The sequence below is a fragment of the Molothrus ater genome, chromosome W (assembly GCF_012460135.2).
Source record: "Molothrus ater isolate BHLD 08-10-18 breed brown headed cowbird chromosome W, BPBGC_Mater_1.1, whole genome shotgun sequence".
NCBI lineage: Eukaryota > Metazoa > Chordata > Aves > Passeriformes > Icteridae > Molothrus > Molothrus ater.
This window is the reverse complement of record NC_050510.2, coordinates 3,115,693-3,132,022: the sequence shown is the minus strand read 5'-3', so window position 1 is coordinate 3,132,022 and position 16,330 is coordinate 3,115,693. Positions and strand designations below refer to the sequence as shown.

General features: G+C 42.6%; 1 protein-coding gene across 12 annotated transcripts in view; it reads left to right on the top strand.

Annotated features, from left to right (window-relative positions):
- Positions 1-16,330, top strand: part of LOC118701490 (kinesin-like protein KIF2A) — a 158,507-nt gene that overhangs the window by 59,071 nt on the left and 83,106 nt on the right. For 11 of the 12 annotated variants that reach the window (XM_036406124.2, XM_036406123.2, XM_036406122.2 and 8 more), the window contains exons 2-4: positions 11,847-11,941; positions 14,440-14,556; positions 14,993-15,047. In XM_036406124.2, coding sequence (XP_036262017.1) covers positions 11,847-11,941; positions 14,440-14,556; positions 14,993-15,047 — 267 coding nt within the window. Of the gene's footprint in view, positions 1-5,498; positions 5,530-11,846; positions 11,942-14,439; positions 14,557-14,992; positions 15,048-16,330 lie in introns of those variants that run through there. The other variant, XM_054517757.1, reaches the window with a different exon arrangement.

The window sequence follows — 16,330 nt, the reverse complement described above, 5'->3', positions numbered from 1 at the left end:
AAACATTCTGATGAAGTTTAATACAAGAACAGTAATGTGTTTAAGACAGGTGATGATAGTGTACCTAATAATTTCTACTTAATAGTGTGCCTTCTGGGATCAGTTTTGAGACTGGATGGCTGTTTTTTTCCATCCATTAAATTTATTAATCTCTGGTCATAACACAGAAAGTAACATTGTTCTCAGGAAACTTCATTACTATGCTAGAGTAGGAGTATCATCTCTGTGAAAATTTATATTATGTGGGAAGGTTAGGAGATATGAAATTATATGACTGGGGTAAAACATGCCAAAAAAAGTAAATATGCTTTTGCTATAAATTGGGAAATCATAAACTCTAAATGACAGGAGATAATTCTTGATATTTTAGTTAATCTCAAAATAAGTGTGGACTACCAGGGTGAAGTGACAAATGGGAAAGTGAGTGCAATTTTAGAATTACTGTAATTTGGCAGTGAGTATTTATGTGGAAAGCAGTCTGGAGCCTGTGTGGGATACTGCACTTCATCCTTGTTGCCAGTGTTGGAAAAGGCAACACTCAGACCAAAACACATACAGATAAACTCATCATTCTTGGACAGCTATAAAAGAAAGCACAGACTACTAAATGACTGTGAACACATGTAATCTGGAAAAATGTTTGCATACGTTGGCAGCAAGGTGTTAGTACAGCTTTCTGGGGTGAATAGCAGAGGTTGACTATTCACTAACATAAAGGTGAATTGAGTTCAGTTTATAGGGTATTTATGGTAGTATATATTAGCTATGATTGTACAGGCAGGGAGGGGGTGGAGGATGTTGTTGTTATTGAATGCAAGAAGGACCAAAAAGTTGCTTGTGTTCTGTTTGCTCTACAAACAACATTAAATGTGTTCTTTGTGTTTTGTAGCTAAACATTATACACAGTTCAGTGGCATGTCTGTGCTTTTTTTTTTTCCCTTCATTTTTTAGTGGATTGTCAATAAGATCTGTGAACTTTGTTTTTCTAAAGCACTGTGTTTGATGGGTTTTTGCAATTTTGCAATTTTTGACTAGATTGAGTTGGATTTTATTTCAAATAGTGAAATATGCAGGCAGATATGGGAAACCTGATTTGGTGAATGTTAATTTCTGTTCTTAAAATTCCTATGTTATGTTGTAGAGGTTTATGGAGATCATAAAATGCAGTTGCAATAGGCTTGTCATTGGAAGGATTTGGGTGTTGCTGTGATAATTTAGAGAATAAAACAAAATTAGTTGGTAGCTAGGGATCGTTCACAAAAATATTAAAATATATCTTTATTATATGGAATTTTAAAAAGTATTTAAGAACTTGCTTTAGAAATGTGACAGGTACCGTGTATATTTAGTGACCCATTTGACAGTGTGATAACACTATAACCAAGGCAAGAGACAAGACAATAATGAAGAGTGACATGGCAAAAATTAAACAAAGAAGCAATTAATTATATATGATAAAGTAAAACAGAAATAAAGCATAAATGGTAGATTGTCCTGGTTTCAGCTGGGATAGAGTTTATTTCTTCCTAGAAGCTGGCACAGTGCTGTGTTTTGGATTCAGTATGGCAGAACTTAGTTACACAAATATTAGCCTTTTCAAACTTCTCCATTACTTTGAGTTCTATAGCAATAGATCAACTTCTGAGAAAATGTTTTGCCTGTGATGTAAAGTCTAATCATATGAGGAGAGAAAATAAAAATTAAAAAAACACTGAGTGAAAAAATGGAGTATTACCATGATGACTCTACTTTTTTGACCAGGGAGCTGATAAAATCTGGCATAAAGATGGAAGATTTATTGTGATTTTTTTTTTTGTTACAATATGCTGGTTTACTGTGTTTGTGAGAGGATTCAGTATTTTCTATTCTTTCATCAGCCTGCTTTGATCTCCTTTCACTTGTTATGGCAAAGATTAATAATTTAAAAAATTGTTTGTTCTCTTTCAAAAGTAATAGAGTACCGGAGCAGGTAATAGGCTTTATATGATGGCTGTGTGACTAATATAGTGTCACAGGCTGTGAATAGGATCTTTTTTCAAAATTTATAAAATCTATTAACAGATTCCCCCTCATCCCTCCCTCCTTTCCAGCTATACCTCATTCCCCCAGTGGTTCAGGAAGACAGGGAATGGGGATTATGGTCAGTTCATCAACTGTGGTTTCTCCCATTGCTCAGGGAGACGAGCCGTTACCCTGCTCCCCTGCTGCTCTGTGGGGTCCCTCCCACAGGAAATAGTTCTGCACGAACTGCTGCGACCTGACTCCATCTCATGAGAAACAGTTCTCCGTGAACTGCTGCAACATGGGTTGCTCTTCCACAGGGTGCAGTCCTTCAGGGAGAGGCTGCTCCAGTGTGGGACCCTGGGGAGGGGGGGGGGAGCTCTAGCATGGGTCTCCTCCACAGGCTACAGGTGGATCTCTGCATCCCCATGGTCTTCCATGGGCTGCAAATGCTCAGCTGCCTCACCATGGTCTTCACCACAGGCTGTAGAGGAATCCCAGCTCTGGTGCCTGGAGCACCACTGCCATCTCTTCCACTGACCTTGGTATCTGCAAAGTTGTTCTTCTCACATATTCTCACCCTGCTCTGGCCACAATTACAACTACACAGTACTTTTTTTCTTCTTCTTCTTCTTAAATATGTTATCAGTGGCATTACCACCATTTCTGATTGGCCCAGTCTTGGCCAGTGGCACGTCCACCTTTGAAGCTGCCAGGGGTTGGCTCTGCTGGACATGGGGTAAGCTTCTGGCAGCTTCTCACAGAAGCTGCCCCTGTATCCCCCCTGCTGTCAAAGCTTGGCCATGCAAACCAAATACAAAAATTATTATAGTATTGTATAGCATATGTTTCTCTAAATTTACATTTTTCATATTTCAGTTTTCTCTTGACTCTGGATTGACAGCTGGGCCAAGCCTCAAAACAGTAGCAGAAGCTTATATCACTGGAAGCTTGAAGAGTATTCCACTTCTCACAGTGCTAAAAATTGTTGTCCTTGCATCTCTGCATGCTGTTTATAGAAGTGGCACTGCTACAGGAAGAAAGTATCTTCTGTTTCTAGTTTACTAAAAGACCAGATAGTTAATCAAAGCAGTTCTACGACAGGGTGTTCTTGCACCAAATGAAGCCACAAGAGGTTATTAAATGCAGAAAAAATAATAGAGGGGTGTATTGAGGACATTGCGCCAAAAAAAACTTACATAAAAATGCTTGTCCAAGGAAACGTGGCTTGAGAATGTCATGCTGAGTGAGTCTGCTTCAGCCCAGCCACTGACGCAGCCCACCGAAGCCTGGGCTAGCTCTTAGAACTCCGGTGCTGCACCAGGAGTGGGGAACTACCTTGGTATGGGAATTTACAAGAGGCAGAACCTTTAGAGCCACTTGCTCTACAGTGCCAGATACAAGCCACGACAGGGACCAGGCAGAGGAGAAAGGAGGAGGCTCTCCATCTTGAGGTTCTACAAGGAAGAGTTTATTTCAGGTGAAGGGAACAGGACAAAAGAGCACTGAGCATTCTTGTGCAAGGGGTTTTATACAGATACAAGTCAGGGGGTGGATACAAACAGCTAACCAATAGGGAATCCTCAGGGGAGGAGTGAGGGGATTACATCAAGTGTCTGGAGCCAATTGGGGTAGGAGGGTGGAAAAGATGGGTCACATGGGCCAATGGGGCTTTGAGGAATAGGGGAATTCCAAAGGGGTAGTGTAGTCAGGGATTGGCCCAAGGTGAGAGTGGCAGGGAAGGTTCAGGAACAGAAGGGACTTGGTTGCCTTGACAGGAAGGGAAAGAGCTGGAACAAGGGGCAGGGAATGGCATGAAGGACAGCTTTGAGGGAGGGTAAAACCCAGGGGTAAACCAACTCGGGGAGATCATGGGGCTACAACAGAATGAACCACTTAACAAGGAATCAATAACATAAATTCAAATCAAAACAAGCCACTAGCAGAATTTTGCATGGTCCCAAGAGATGGATGTGTGCCTGCACAATGTCATTTGGATGAGGGGAAATGGAGTAACGTTTGTGTATGGAGGAGAGGGCATGGCTGTGATCCTGCCTGCGCATCTTCTGCTGGCAATGCTTCAGCGAGGAATCCAGTTCATCCCTGCAGTGCACACAGCTGAGCCACCTGGGAGAATGATGCTCAGGAAGCACAAATGGAAGGATCTACTCGGACAAAATACAGGTCAGGGAAAGAAAACCTAGCAAATGCTAGAGGAAAGGAACCAAGTGACACAAAGGGAGAAATTTGGGAGTTTGGGTTTTGGGGTTTTTAAAAAATTTTCTTTAGTGGTGGACTGAATCTTATGCTTTAGGCAAAAAGTGTGGAGGTTAGAAATGTGTAGATAATTGTAGGAATTTGCAGGCAACCCCGACATGGGAAGAGATGAGAATCTTGACTCCATGTTTCAGAATGCTGATTTATTATTTTATGATATATATTATAGTAACAGAAAATGATATACTAAAACTATACTTAAGAACAGAAGAAAGTATTTCATCAGAAAGCTAGCAAGGAATAGAAAGGAATGTAATGATAATAAAATCTTGTGACTGACCAGAGAGTCCGAGACAGCTGGACTGTGATTGGCCATTAATTAAAAACAACCACATGAGACCAATCAAAGATGCACCTGTTGCATTCCACAGCAGCAGATAATTATTGTTTACATTTCGTTTCTGAGGCCTCTCAGCTTCTCAGGAGAAAAGATCCTAACAAAAGGATTTTCATAAAATATGTCCGTTACATATAATGTACTGTTGCTGGTGATGTGAAAGCAGTGCTGCCCCAGGCATGCTCACAGGTCTGTAAGTCCCCCCATGTGCTATACTTGGCCTGAGTTTCAGTGTCTCTCTCTGCATGTTATATTTGAGTACACAGATTTGCTGTTACCATCCATGATGTTTCCCTGCAGCCTTTCTGCCTAATTTTAGGTAGATGTGAATGTTTAGGCAGCCTTTGCAATAAAAAATATATTAACAATATACATCTGTTACTAGCACTCTTAGGTGAGATAATTTGGGACAAGGTTTTTCTTCCTTTTTGTCCCTCAGCAGGCCCCAAGTGTCTTAGACTGTACAAAAAGCATTAACTTTGGAAAATTGTCAAATTGTGACTGAAATGGTTGAAACAGAAGTTTGAAACCATCAGTGGAGGAGAAAACAGGAGGGGATTTATGAGGTTGGGAGACTTAGGAAAGGAGTGAAGATGCAAGGTGGAGACCCAGACAAGAGCAGATGTGTAATGACCATGCTGTGTTTCACTGTGAAGTGGATGCCTAGCAGCAGCATATGCACGGACTGCTCCAGGACAATTGGCTTGTGCCTTTGGAGTTGTATGAGGCTCTTGGACTTCTGGGGGGTGATTCACAGGTGGCAGACAGTTGGGACTTGCTGGAATTGGAGGAGTGGATTTGCCTGTGCTACAAGAGGAAGTGCACACTATAGTGTGTGGATGTGAGAATTACCAGACAGCACTGGTCCTGCAGAGCCACTGGGGAGCTGTGTCGGTGCATGGGCATGTGCCCAGGTGAGCTTGGTGAGACTGAGGATGGCCTGGTAGAAACACTTCTGGGTGTCTCTGTGGGTGTGTATGGGCTGCAGGCCGCAAGCTATAAGCAAGTTAAAATTCTGTGGTTTTCAGAGAGTTCATGGAAGAATTAAGTAGAGTTGCAATGCAAATACTTCTTGCTGGGTGTATAAAACTTTACATGTCCTATTTTTTCTTTTGGGGAGGTAACAAAATATTATTTAGGTTTCTTGTAGCAATGTTAAATGAAGAGTCACGGACTCCCCTTGGCAATCACAGAGGGAAAAAGTTTATTGCAAAAATCCAGGCCATTTTATGCTGTATTCAGAGGCTAAGCTCTCATCTGTTTACATTCTTGTGAAGAAAAACAAACATGTATTGGCTGCCTGCCACTGCAAGTGTTGCTGTTCACATGTTCTCTTACCCAATAAGCTATCTGATCACACAGTGTTCACACATACCCCTAACCAATCAACACCCAAAACATGAGGTGTCTAGGCACTGGTTATATAACTTGTTTTCTGGTTATATAATTTTTTTTTGGTCTTTCATGCCACCCGTACACTTCTCAGAGTACCTTTCTGTGCTGGTTTTATCATTGGAGCCATCACAGAAGTGAGGTTTTTTGAGAGGAACTGCTGAGAGCTTCCTCTGTGCCTGATTGTAGTGGTTTTGGTTCGCCAATTTGAGATTTCCCGGCCAATGCACCAATGAGTGTGGTGGGTTCAGTGCTGGCCAATCACCAGTGCACTCACTAGGATGCACTCACCCATTTCCTGCTGTGAGGTGTTTTGCGGAGATAAACAAAACTCCACAACTTTTGTGAAAGTTGTAAAGCCGGTATGTTTATTACAGCGCTGGACGCACGTGGGAATCGTTCCCCTAAAATGACATGCGTACTTCTGGGAACTTCAGGTCCCTTTTTATCCCCCTCTCAAATACATGTGCATACAATTTCACAATAGGTTCATACATATTCATTTTTACGAATTTCGCATGGTATTTGCTGCTAGTTCTTCTTTATCAGAAAGAATTCCTAGGTCAGGTTGACCTGCTCTCACAGCAGTCTCTGTCTCCCTCTATCACCTTCTGTCTCTCTCTCTCCCCCCCCCCCCCCCCCCCCCTTATCTCTGTCCTTCACTGAAGCAGTTTCTCTGAGCCTAGGCTTTTGCAGTCAGACTACACAGCAAGCTACATACTTAAAGATGTACATTCCACCTAAATCAAAATGGATTTCTACCCTGGAAAATTTCCACTCTGCCTCAGAGGTAGGATCAGGAGAAAGACAAAGCAGGTTCAAAACTTTAAAAGGATATAAAGAAAAGTTTATTAACAGTAACAAAAAGAAAGGGTAATAAGAATTAGAACAAAACCTTCAGGACACTTCTCCTCCCCCCACAAACTTTTCTTTCCCAATGACAATGTTAAGAAACAAACCCTAAAATTTCAGTCAGTTTACCACCTCTAGAATAGTCTTTCTTCAGTTCACTTAGGGAGAGAAGTCCCTCTTGTTAATGTTATGGAGACTTCTCCACAAGAAAACAGCTCTCTCGTGACTCTCTCCAGGAATAGCAGCTGCCTGGGGAAATCTGCAATAGTGAAATCACTCCCATTTCCCACAAGCTTTTCCTACAGCTGTGTTTATGGGCCATGTCAACTTATGGGGTACTGTTTTAAAGATGAGCTGTTCAAAGGCAAAGGTTCGCATTATCTATCTCTAAAATCATCTTCTTTCTGGGGGCTCAGGATCTTTATCATTCTTCTCTCCTTCTCTGTTCAAACTTCTCATAGGATCACAGCTACTTTAACATCTGCTTACTTTGGCATGGAGGCCTTTGCTTGATACCTACAATTTGAACACTTTCATCTCCCCATAACTTCATGCATTATAGGGAAAAAGAGTCTTTCTCCATATCTATACAAGAGGATTTCAGCCTAAAATTAAAGGCATCTCCTCATCCCTCTCATCTGGGACTCAACCTCTTCATCACTGACTTTGGTGTTTTCATGTTGCTCCCCTACATTGTCTGCATATTGTTCCTTTCACTCGAGGGAGGATTAAAGCACTGGAAGAGTTAATATCTTGCCTGGGGCCTGCAGATGGTCATCTGACCCAGGCTGGGCTTAGTAGCTTGCAGTGGGAACTGTGGCTGGGGGGGAGGGAGGGAAGGATGGCTTCTCTCCCCTGCATGGTGGTTGCAGGCAAATCTCAACAGTGGTAGAATCTTGGCTGAGCCAGCCCGAGGCTGCTCCTGGGGGCCGGTGGACCCAGCTCGGCCCCACTTAGTAGCAGCAAGATGTTAGAAATCGCAGCCATGGCCTGGCCCAGCATCGGCTCCATGGCCAATCCCTCCCCTGCCCAGCAGCCGATGTGGGGGGGGGGAAAGGGGCCCCGGTGGGCAGCCTGAGAAGGGGGCCTGGCCCCACAGCAGGGACTGCCTGGCCCCTGTTACCTCTTTGCCAACCAGAAAAGAAAGGAGAAGTTCCCGTGTTTCTTTCATCTTTAACATGTGTTTTTCACAGAGGCATATATAACTTTCCAGTGGCTGGAAGCTTTGCATCACTTCCATGAATGCCTCCCATGGAAAACCACCACACTGATAAAACCAGTCAGTGAGTCTTTTTGAATACTAAGACTTTGTTAAACCACTAGAAAACTGAACATGCCTCTGTAAATGCACATGTTAAAAACGAAAAATCCCGGGAATTCTCTTTTTCTCTTCCAGCCTGAGAGCAGGTAACAAGGCCAGCCCGGCCTCCTGTCTCGGCTGGGCTGGGCCAAGCAGGCTTTGCTGCGGGGCCGGGCCCCATCAGCTGCTGGGCAGGGGGAGGGGAGGCCGCAGGGCCAAGGCCAGGCCGGGCCACGGCTACGGCTGCTAACATCTTGACACTACTAAGCCCTGCCCCGCTGCCAGCCCAGGCCAAGCCACGGTTCACCAGGCCCCCGGGAGCAGCCCCGGGCTGGGTCAGCTCGGCCAAGCTTCTGCCGCCATTGAGGTTCGGCTGCAACCACTGAGCAGGGGGAGGAGAAGCCATTGGCCCCCAGCATGCTGCTGCTGTGTTCTAGCCTGGCTACTGAGATAGTTGCCTCCCCTCACCAGCAAGGCTGCCAAAGAAATCCTCTACCGTAAACAGCTCCACCCCTGCCTGGCAGAAATCATATGACCTCTCACCAGGCCTGGGTGAGATATTAACTCTTTTAGTGCATAGATGTGACCTACAGGCATCAATCCTCCCTCGGGTGAGAGAAAAGGACAGAGTGAGAACACGTAGAGGAACAACATGAAGACACCAAGGTCTGTGAAGAACAGTTCAAGTCCCAGATGGAAGGGATGAGGCCATGCCTTGATCTTGGGGTTGAAATACTCTTGTAAAGCTGTGGAGAAGATATAATTGATACATCAGACTCTTCTTCCCTGTAACCCATTGAAAAGTATGGGGGATGAAGCATTCAAATTGTAGATATGAGCAAAGGCATCTATGCTAAAGCAAGCAGATGTTCAAGTAGCTGTAATTTCATGAGAAGCTTGAACAGAGAGAGGAGTGATGAAGACCCTCTGCCCCAGGGAAAGAAGAAGAAAACCTCTGTTCTCAGGGATGATCTCAGATATAGATAAAGAGAACCCTTGCTCTTGAACAGCTCATCCTTAAAATAGTACCCCTGTGGTGGTTTGACAGGAAATATGTTTTCTGGGATGCTGTGGTCAGGACAATGGGTGCTCAGACTTTAATATTGGCACCTAATGTGGCCATTGGGACATTGGGTCCGCCTCTGAGAACACGGGGTTAAAAGCAGGGCTCTGGCCCTGGGAGGCTCTTTGGATTTCGGGTGGGAAAGAGTTTGGATCTCCCCCCCCCCCCCCCCCAGTTGCCGGCTGGGCGGGGGGAGGGGAAGCCACGTGGCCATGAGGTAGGCCTGGCCCAAGGGTGGAGGAGAGAGAGAAGCACCGGAGTTTGTATAGCCATGTACTGGGCAGCCCCCTCTCGTGCTGGCCGGAGAAGGGGGGGGGAGAAACCGTGCAGCGATGTGTTCGGCTGCTTGTAAGAGCTTTTAACCCTTTTGTGGACAATGAAAACTCTGCAGAGCATTGACCTCTCCTGGAGAGGGATGGAGCAGAAGATGAGGAGGGAACTGAGTAAGAGTTGGAGGTCTGAGCAAGGGAGAGATCTGAAAAGAATAGAGAAGAACTCAGGTAGAAGAGATGATGGAGTAGCTTATGCTGGACTCTTTTTGTATAGCCATGGACAGAGCCACGTTTCCTTGTGATACAGAGACTGCATTCTAGGGGGAGGCAATGCCTCAGGACCAAGAGGGTTCAGTGTGGGTACCCCTCGGCCCCAGGGGGTGAAAAATATGGGGGGGACAGATGTCCCAAAGTTGAGACTGTGCCTTTTTGGAGTGGGATGAAGCATCCTTAAAAGTCGACCCTAGAAGCAGCTCTGGTCCGTATTCAGTGGTGAGAGCGCTGGACATGAAAGGAAGAGGTCACCATTGGCACAAGAAGAACTCCTTCTCCTCTTGATGAACTGAGGATTGAGTATTCTGAAGGGTGGTGCCAGACCGAGAGTCGAAGATTTGGGGGATGTATTGTATTGGGAATTTGGTGGGGAGGAGGAGGAGATGTATTTGTGAAGTTTTCATTTTCCTTGTGTGTTTGTTTTTTTTCCTTTCCCTTGTAGTTTAGTTAATAATTTATTTTTTTTTTCTAAGTGGGAGCTTGCTTTGCTTATTCCCAGTCACATCTCACAGCAGAAACCAGGGAGAGGGAATTCTCATGGGGGCACTGGCATTGTGCCAGTGTCAAACCATGACAACCCCATAAGTTGACATGGCCCATAAACACAGCTGTGGGAAAAGCTGTGAAAAATGGGAGGGACTTCATGATTGCAGATTTTCCGGGCGGCTGCTATTCATGGAAATTAAAAGCTACGAGAGAACTGTTTTCTTGTGGAGAAGTCTCCATAAATTGACAAGATGGACTCCTCTCCCTAAGTGAACTGAAGAGAGACTATTCTAGAAGTGATAAATTGACTGAATTGTTTCTGTACATTGTGAGTGGGAAAGAAAAGGTTGTAGGGGGGAGGAAAAGTGTTCTATAGGTTTTATTCTGATTCTTATTTTTCTTTTTTTTAGTTACTGTTAATAAAGATTTCTTTATACCTTTTTAAAGTTTTGAACCTGCTTTGCCTTCCTCCTAATCCTATCCCACAGCAGGAAATGAGTAAGTATATTTTAGTAGGTGCACTGGCGTGTTGCCAGCGCTAGACCCACCACATTTTCGTGAATTGTCAGAGAGCAAGAATGAACAAAGTGCGCAAGGGCTTTCTAATTATTCTATGAGACTTTTCTTGTCTGCTACAATTTCTGTTTTTACTGTATCCCCTATGTTTCCCTCTCAAATGAGATGGAATAAGGGGTTGCTTGATTTTGCTATGGCTCATTAAAGAAGGATGTTAGAGGAGCAGTCACATTGAACTCATGTTCTTTTGAAACTCCAGTACTTGGTACTCTTTGTGCAAAACAGATGTGAAATCAATGTGACATGCACCTTTGTGTCAGTGCATGGCTGCTCTGCTCTTCCAATTGCTTCTTGCTACCACATATAAGAAATAAGATAAAGTATGACGGATGGCATTTAAAAAATGCAATACACTATGTATTTGAGAAGGAAAACCCTTATTCCTACTGAAGATTTACTGGTTGTTTTGTACTTTTTGGGGGCTTTCTGGCTTTGGCTATTTCCCTGAAGAAGTCAGCAATGGCACCTTAACTTCAGCTTAACAGTCTGTGTTAATAATTGTTTTTAAAATTATGATTTGTATTAAATTGCAAGCAATTTAATTTTAGTTGAATTACCAGCTGATTGAATACCCACAAGAAGTGAATATCAGAATACAGTTTCAGGGGACTTCCCTCCTATGTCAGGATCTTTAATTTTATATCAGCCTAGAAGGGAGACAAACAAGCCTTTGTGAAATGCACCTCAGGAAACATTCCCACCCAAGGGAGACTCAGAAAAGAGTCCAAGTGGTGTGGCTTTCACATGGTATTTTATTTACTTGCCACTTTTAGTTTTTTGTTCATTAAGTTTTTCACTTGTACACTTGACTGTCCCATTAGAGCCTCTGGCTAGATCTGGCCTCTGACTAGATCAAATCTGAGCCATTTTACAGTGTGGCCAGGAATCATTTTCTATTTACCACATTTTTTTAACCCCTTTTTTTCTGCTTCTATCTGCATTTCTCAGAGCAGGGATAAAAATAACTTTTTGAAAAATTTTTCATCTGGTAATTCATCTTTTGTGTTTCCTTTCTAGGCCGAATTCACCAAGCTATGGTAACATCTCTAAATAAAGATAATGAAAGTGTAACTGTTGAATGGATTGAAAATGGAGATACTAAAGGCAAAGAGGTAAACCTAATTATTTTAGAACTTTTCTCTTTAAAAAAATGTGCCATCTGCATGAAGTATGCTTTGGAATTTGCACTGGAAATGGAGAAAATATAAATCTTAATTTACATAACTGTTGCCTTTTTCAACCTAGAAATGAAACTCAAGAGAGTTTTAATATAGGAGGTAATATAAAAGCGTATCTTTATTTGGAGGCCTCCAGGGGCATTTATGGGGAATGACCACAAAAGCCCACCCCTACAAGGGGTGCATACAGTTTTATAGGGTTTGTAAATTAGCGTAATTGACAAAAAACACCAATTAGGAGCACAGGTGGTGAGGCAATTCCCCCTGGGTCAAGCCCCTTCTAAGTCTTCCCTTCTTCAGTACTAGCTGTACTTTGTTTATTGTGAAGAGTTCTTCTCAACCTTGGTAGCCAGGAAGAACCAAGATAGAATAGGGGCCTTGTACCCCCCAGGGCTTGGAGCTCTGGAATTTGTTTTCTTTCTGTCTAGGGAAAGGGCATGGAAAATTACTGGGAAAATGAGTCACTAATGCAATAGGTTACAAATATACGTGTAAAGAATACAGAGAATATATAAGGGAAAAAAAGGCAAAAACCAAAATGGCATCAGACGATTCTTTGTTTACAGACTGTTTTAAATGGGAGTTTTTAGGCAAATGCTGGTTTCTGTTGTATTAAATTTTACTTCCTGAGTTCTTTGTTATAGCTTTTATATAGTGCTGTTCATATTTTGATTTTGAAACAGATTACAAAGTCTGAACTTGTTACCCTTTTTTACAAGTTGAAAAATCAAATTTTCAAGAGGGAGAATGACTTGCAATTCAGACAGGAAGCCAGCGGGAACTGGATTAAAAATCCTTTTCTGTTTGTATTATTGAGGGATTAAACTGCTAGTCTGTTTGTTTTAGGCAATAGTTTTCCAGCCCTGCTTTCTTTAAGAAACTGTGTCTGTCTCAGTTATGCTTTGCTGTCCCGTCTTCCTGTAAATTTTGGACCATGTTAGCCAGTTTCAGCTGAGATTTGGAGAAGCAGCTCAGAAATAATTGCATTTCACCAGTTTTGTCAAAACATGGGGAAAAGGAAAAAAAAGGTTGTGAGAATGTCCTGGTGATCTCATCAGGTGAACTCATCTTGCTAGACACAGAATCCATAGAGTAGTGAGGTCTTTGAAAGGTCCAGCCAGAGGAAGTAGCAGTCTATAGAGACCAAAGCTATTTAAGATTTTTAGGAAACTGAGTTTCAATCGATCTGAAGCCGGTTATTTTTAAGTTCCTGTCTTATCCCCCTTACATTTTGCAGCTTTTTGAATGAGGAGCACTTACAAGGAAAAAAATAGCATCATAAATTTGATGTGGCTTCAACTCTGCTTATTATTTCTTGGGTGATTGTAGTTCATCTGTTTCTTTTGCACTGTCTGGGAAATTTCAAATAATTGAGGTCTCTTTCTTTTTATGTTACAAAATGTCTTTCATATTCTGCAGTAACTGACAAATTACCACAGTAATACTAGCTACTTCTGTTTTAGTTTAATCACTTTACAGAATTATCAATACTTATTGGTATCACATCCCACTCCTAAGAAGAAGGGAACACCCAAGATTCATAGATGCCTGTGGTTGAAAATGTCAAAAGCTAGAAGGGTCTGAAAAAGCTTACAAAGTTTTATTATCAAATCATACACTTGGTGTGGAAATTGGTATAAGTTTTGTCCTTATTTTCTAGTAGTAGGAGAAATAGAAGAAAAGAAGGAATAGAGAGAGAATGAGAGATCAGGTAGGAGAGGAAAGGAGATCACCAGTCCTGGTTCCAGTGTTGATCCAGCTGATGGGGTGTTCAAGGTCCTGGAGGTACCACCCAGGCTTTGTGGGGGTATCTTTTTATAGATAAGTTTTCCCCGCCTTAGGATTAGGTTTCTTGCTCTCCTCGTCAATGAAGTAGCATGCACAGTCTGCTCTTCTAAGCCTTTCTGGAAATGGGTTGGGGCACTATGAGGGTCTTTGGTGGTCTCAATCCTCCTCTATTGGATTGGCCTTCTGTCCACAGTTTATGCCTATTTCTTGACCCCACTTCTGCGCTTGCACTGTCATTGTGAAGTCACCGTGAACCAGAACAGGGAAGTGGGCCGCAGAAAGGTGCTGCCCTACCTTTTGTATGGTCTTCCTCTCCAGCCACATCCTGTTCTAACTTGCCCACTTGCTTAGCTATCAGTGTTTGAGACATAGCAGTGCATTAACTCCTTGTTGTCCAGGCTTTGACAATTGGTTATTTTTAATTACTATCTTTTCTGAAGGATCTGTTTTCAACTTACATGAAGACCAAAGCTTACACTGATTTTAGTGAAAATAAAATAAGATCATTCAGGTTATAAAATTAAAAAAATTGTGGGGTAAAAGCACTAAATATATTTATTGTTTATTCTCAAAATATCAGGAGAAATAGAGAGGGTAAATATTGTTCTAAGAATCATAAATGTATTTTATATTCTTTTACACAGATTGACTTGGAGAGCATATTTTCACTTAACCCAGATCTTGCACCTGATGAAGATATTGAACCTAGTCCAGAGACACCACCATCTACTTCAGCAGCTAAAGTAAACAAAATCGTGAAGGTTGGTAATACCTATGCAGCATGTTCATATTAAACTTTCAGTACTCCTACACACGTTGTTATGCTTGAATTTTTAAATCTAACTTTTGTGTCTGTGGAACTACTTGATAAATGTGTTCCTTTCTTTTTCCTATGCTGAATAGGGGTTTCTAACAATTTTATAAGAACAGGTTTGGCAGAAAGGGAGTTGGGGACTAATATTTATATAACTAAATATATCTCAAGGAAAAATATAGAAAATGTTTTGGAGGTTGTTTTGAAACAGTATACATAGTTCAGTCTTCACCCTGGGCTCTTATGGGAAGGATTTGGCAGCAATCACTTCTTTGTATTGATGTCATGTTATTTTTATTTACTGGAAAGAAGCAGAGGTAGGGCTGCAGTTTACATTTTCAATAATAAGGTGATCAAATAACAGATATTTCTTTCTTTTACAGAGTCGACAAACCATGGCACCTATTAAGAATGACATTCCTGCCAGAGATAACAGAGGTAAATGTTATCTCTTTCCCTTTGTCCGCGTTTGACATTGGCTAAGTGCCAGGCACCCACGAAAAATCATTTATTCATTCTCCTCTGCTATAGTTGAGCAGAGGAGGGGAAAAAAACAACTAAAGGGGTTCATGAGTTGAGGTAAGGATTGGAAAGAAACACTTTAAGGGCAAAACAGGCTCAAAACTTGAAATATATAAAGAAAAATTTATTAACAGAATTAAAAGAGGATAATAAGAATTAAAATAAACCTTTAGAACACTTCCCCTCCCCCCAGCCCTTTTTTCCTTCCCACCGACAGCACAGGGAGACAAAACATGGTGTTTTTAGTCAGTTTGTCACTTCTAAAAATCTTTCTTCAGTTCGCTTAGGGAGAGGAGTCTCTTCTGCTATGCCGTGGGATCCTTCCCATGGGAGACAGTTCTTTGTGAACTTCTCCAATGCCATTCTAATTTTCACAAGTAGCAGTCCTGCCCAAACCTGCTGCAATGTGAGTCCCTTCCACGGGCAAAACAGTCTTCCCACAACTGTTTTTTATGGGTCATTTAGCTCATGGAGTACAGTTTTTAAGGATGAGCTGTTCTAGTATAAAATCAAGGGTCCTCTTCCTCTATCTCTGGAAGCAAGGGTCCTCTTTCTCTCTTCAAGTTTGTCACTAGGTTATAGCTTTTAAGTATCCACATGCTCCAATGTGAGCACCTTTTTCTCATGAGCTGTGGGTAGACTTCTACATCCCCCTATGCACTTCATGAATTAAAGGGAAACAGTTTGTTGTTTTATAGTCCTCACCACGGCTTGTAGATCAGCTCCGATGCCCGGAGCACCTCCTTCCCCCCTCCCTTCTTTTCACTGACCTTAGTGTCACCATGTTGTTCTCCTCACATGTCTTCACCTTTTCTTTTTCTCTGTCTTGGGAGAAAATTGGTCTCCATAGGTTTTTTTGTTGTCAAGTTCCCTCACCTGCTGGCCATGTGCCATGGTGCCCTGCTGGCACCATGCAGGCAGTGGCAGCCGCCAGCTTCATTCAGTGCCTTTTTTAATGCGAGGCACTGAAAAAAAAGAAAAGCTACTGCTGCCACTCCTGCCTTTCTGTCTGCAGCATGGCTGGTTAAAACCAGCTAAGCAAGTAAAGTTCATTGCAAGCCATGCTGAGAGAGCAGCAGCCACATGGCACCACCCCAACCAAGTCCCCCTGGCTGCGCGATTTCAGCGGCACCGTCTCGGCCACATGGGTGCTCCCAGCACTGATCCTGGCCATGTGGCTGCTCATGGCACTGGGATGG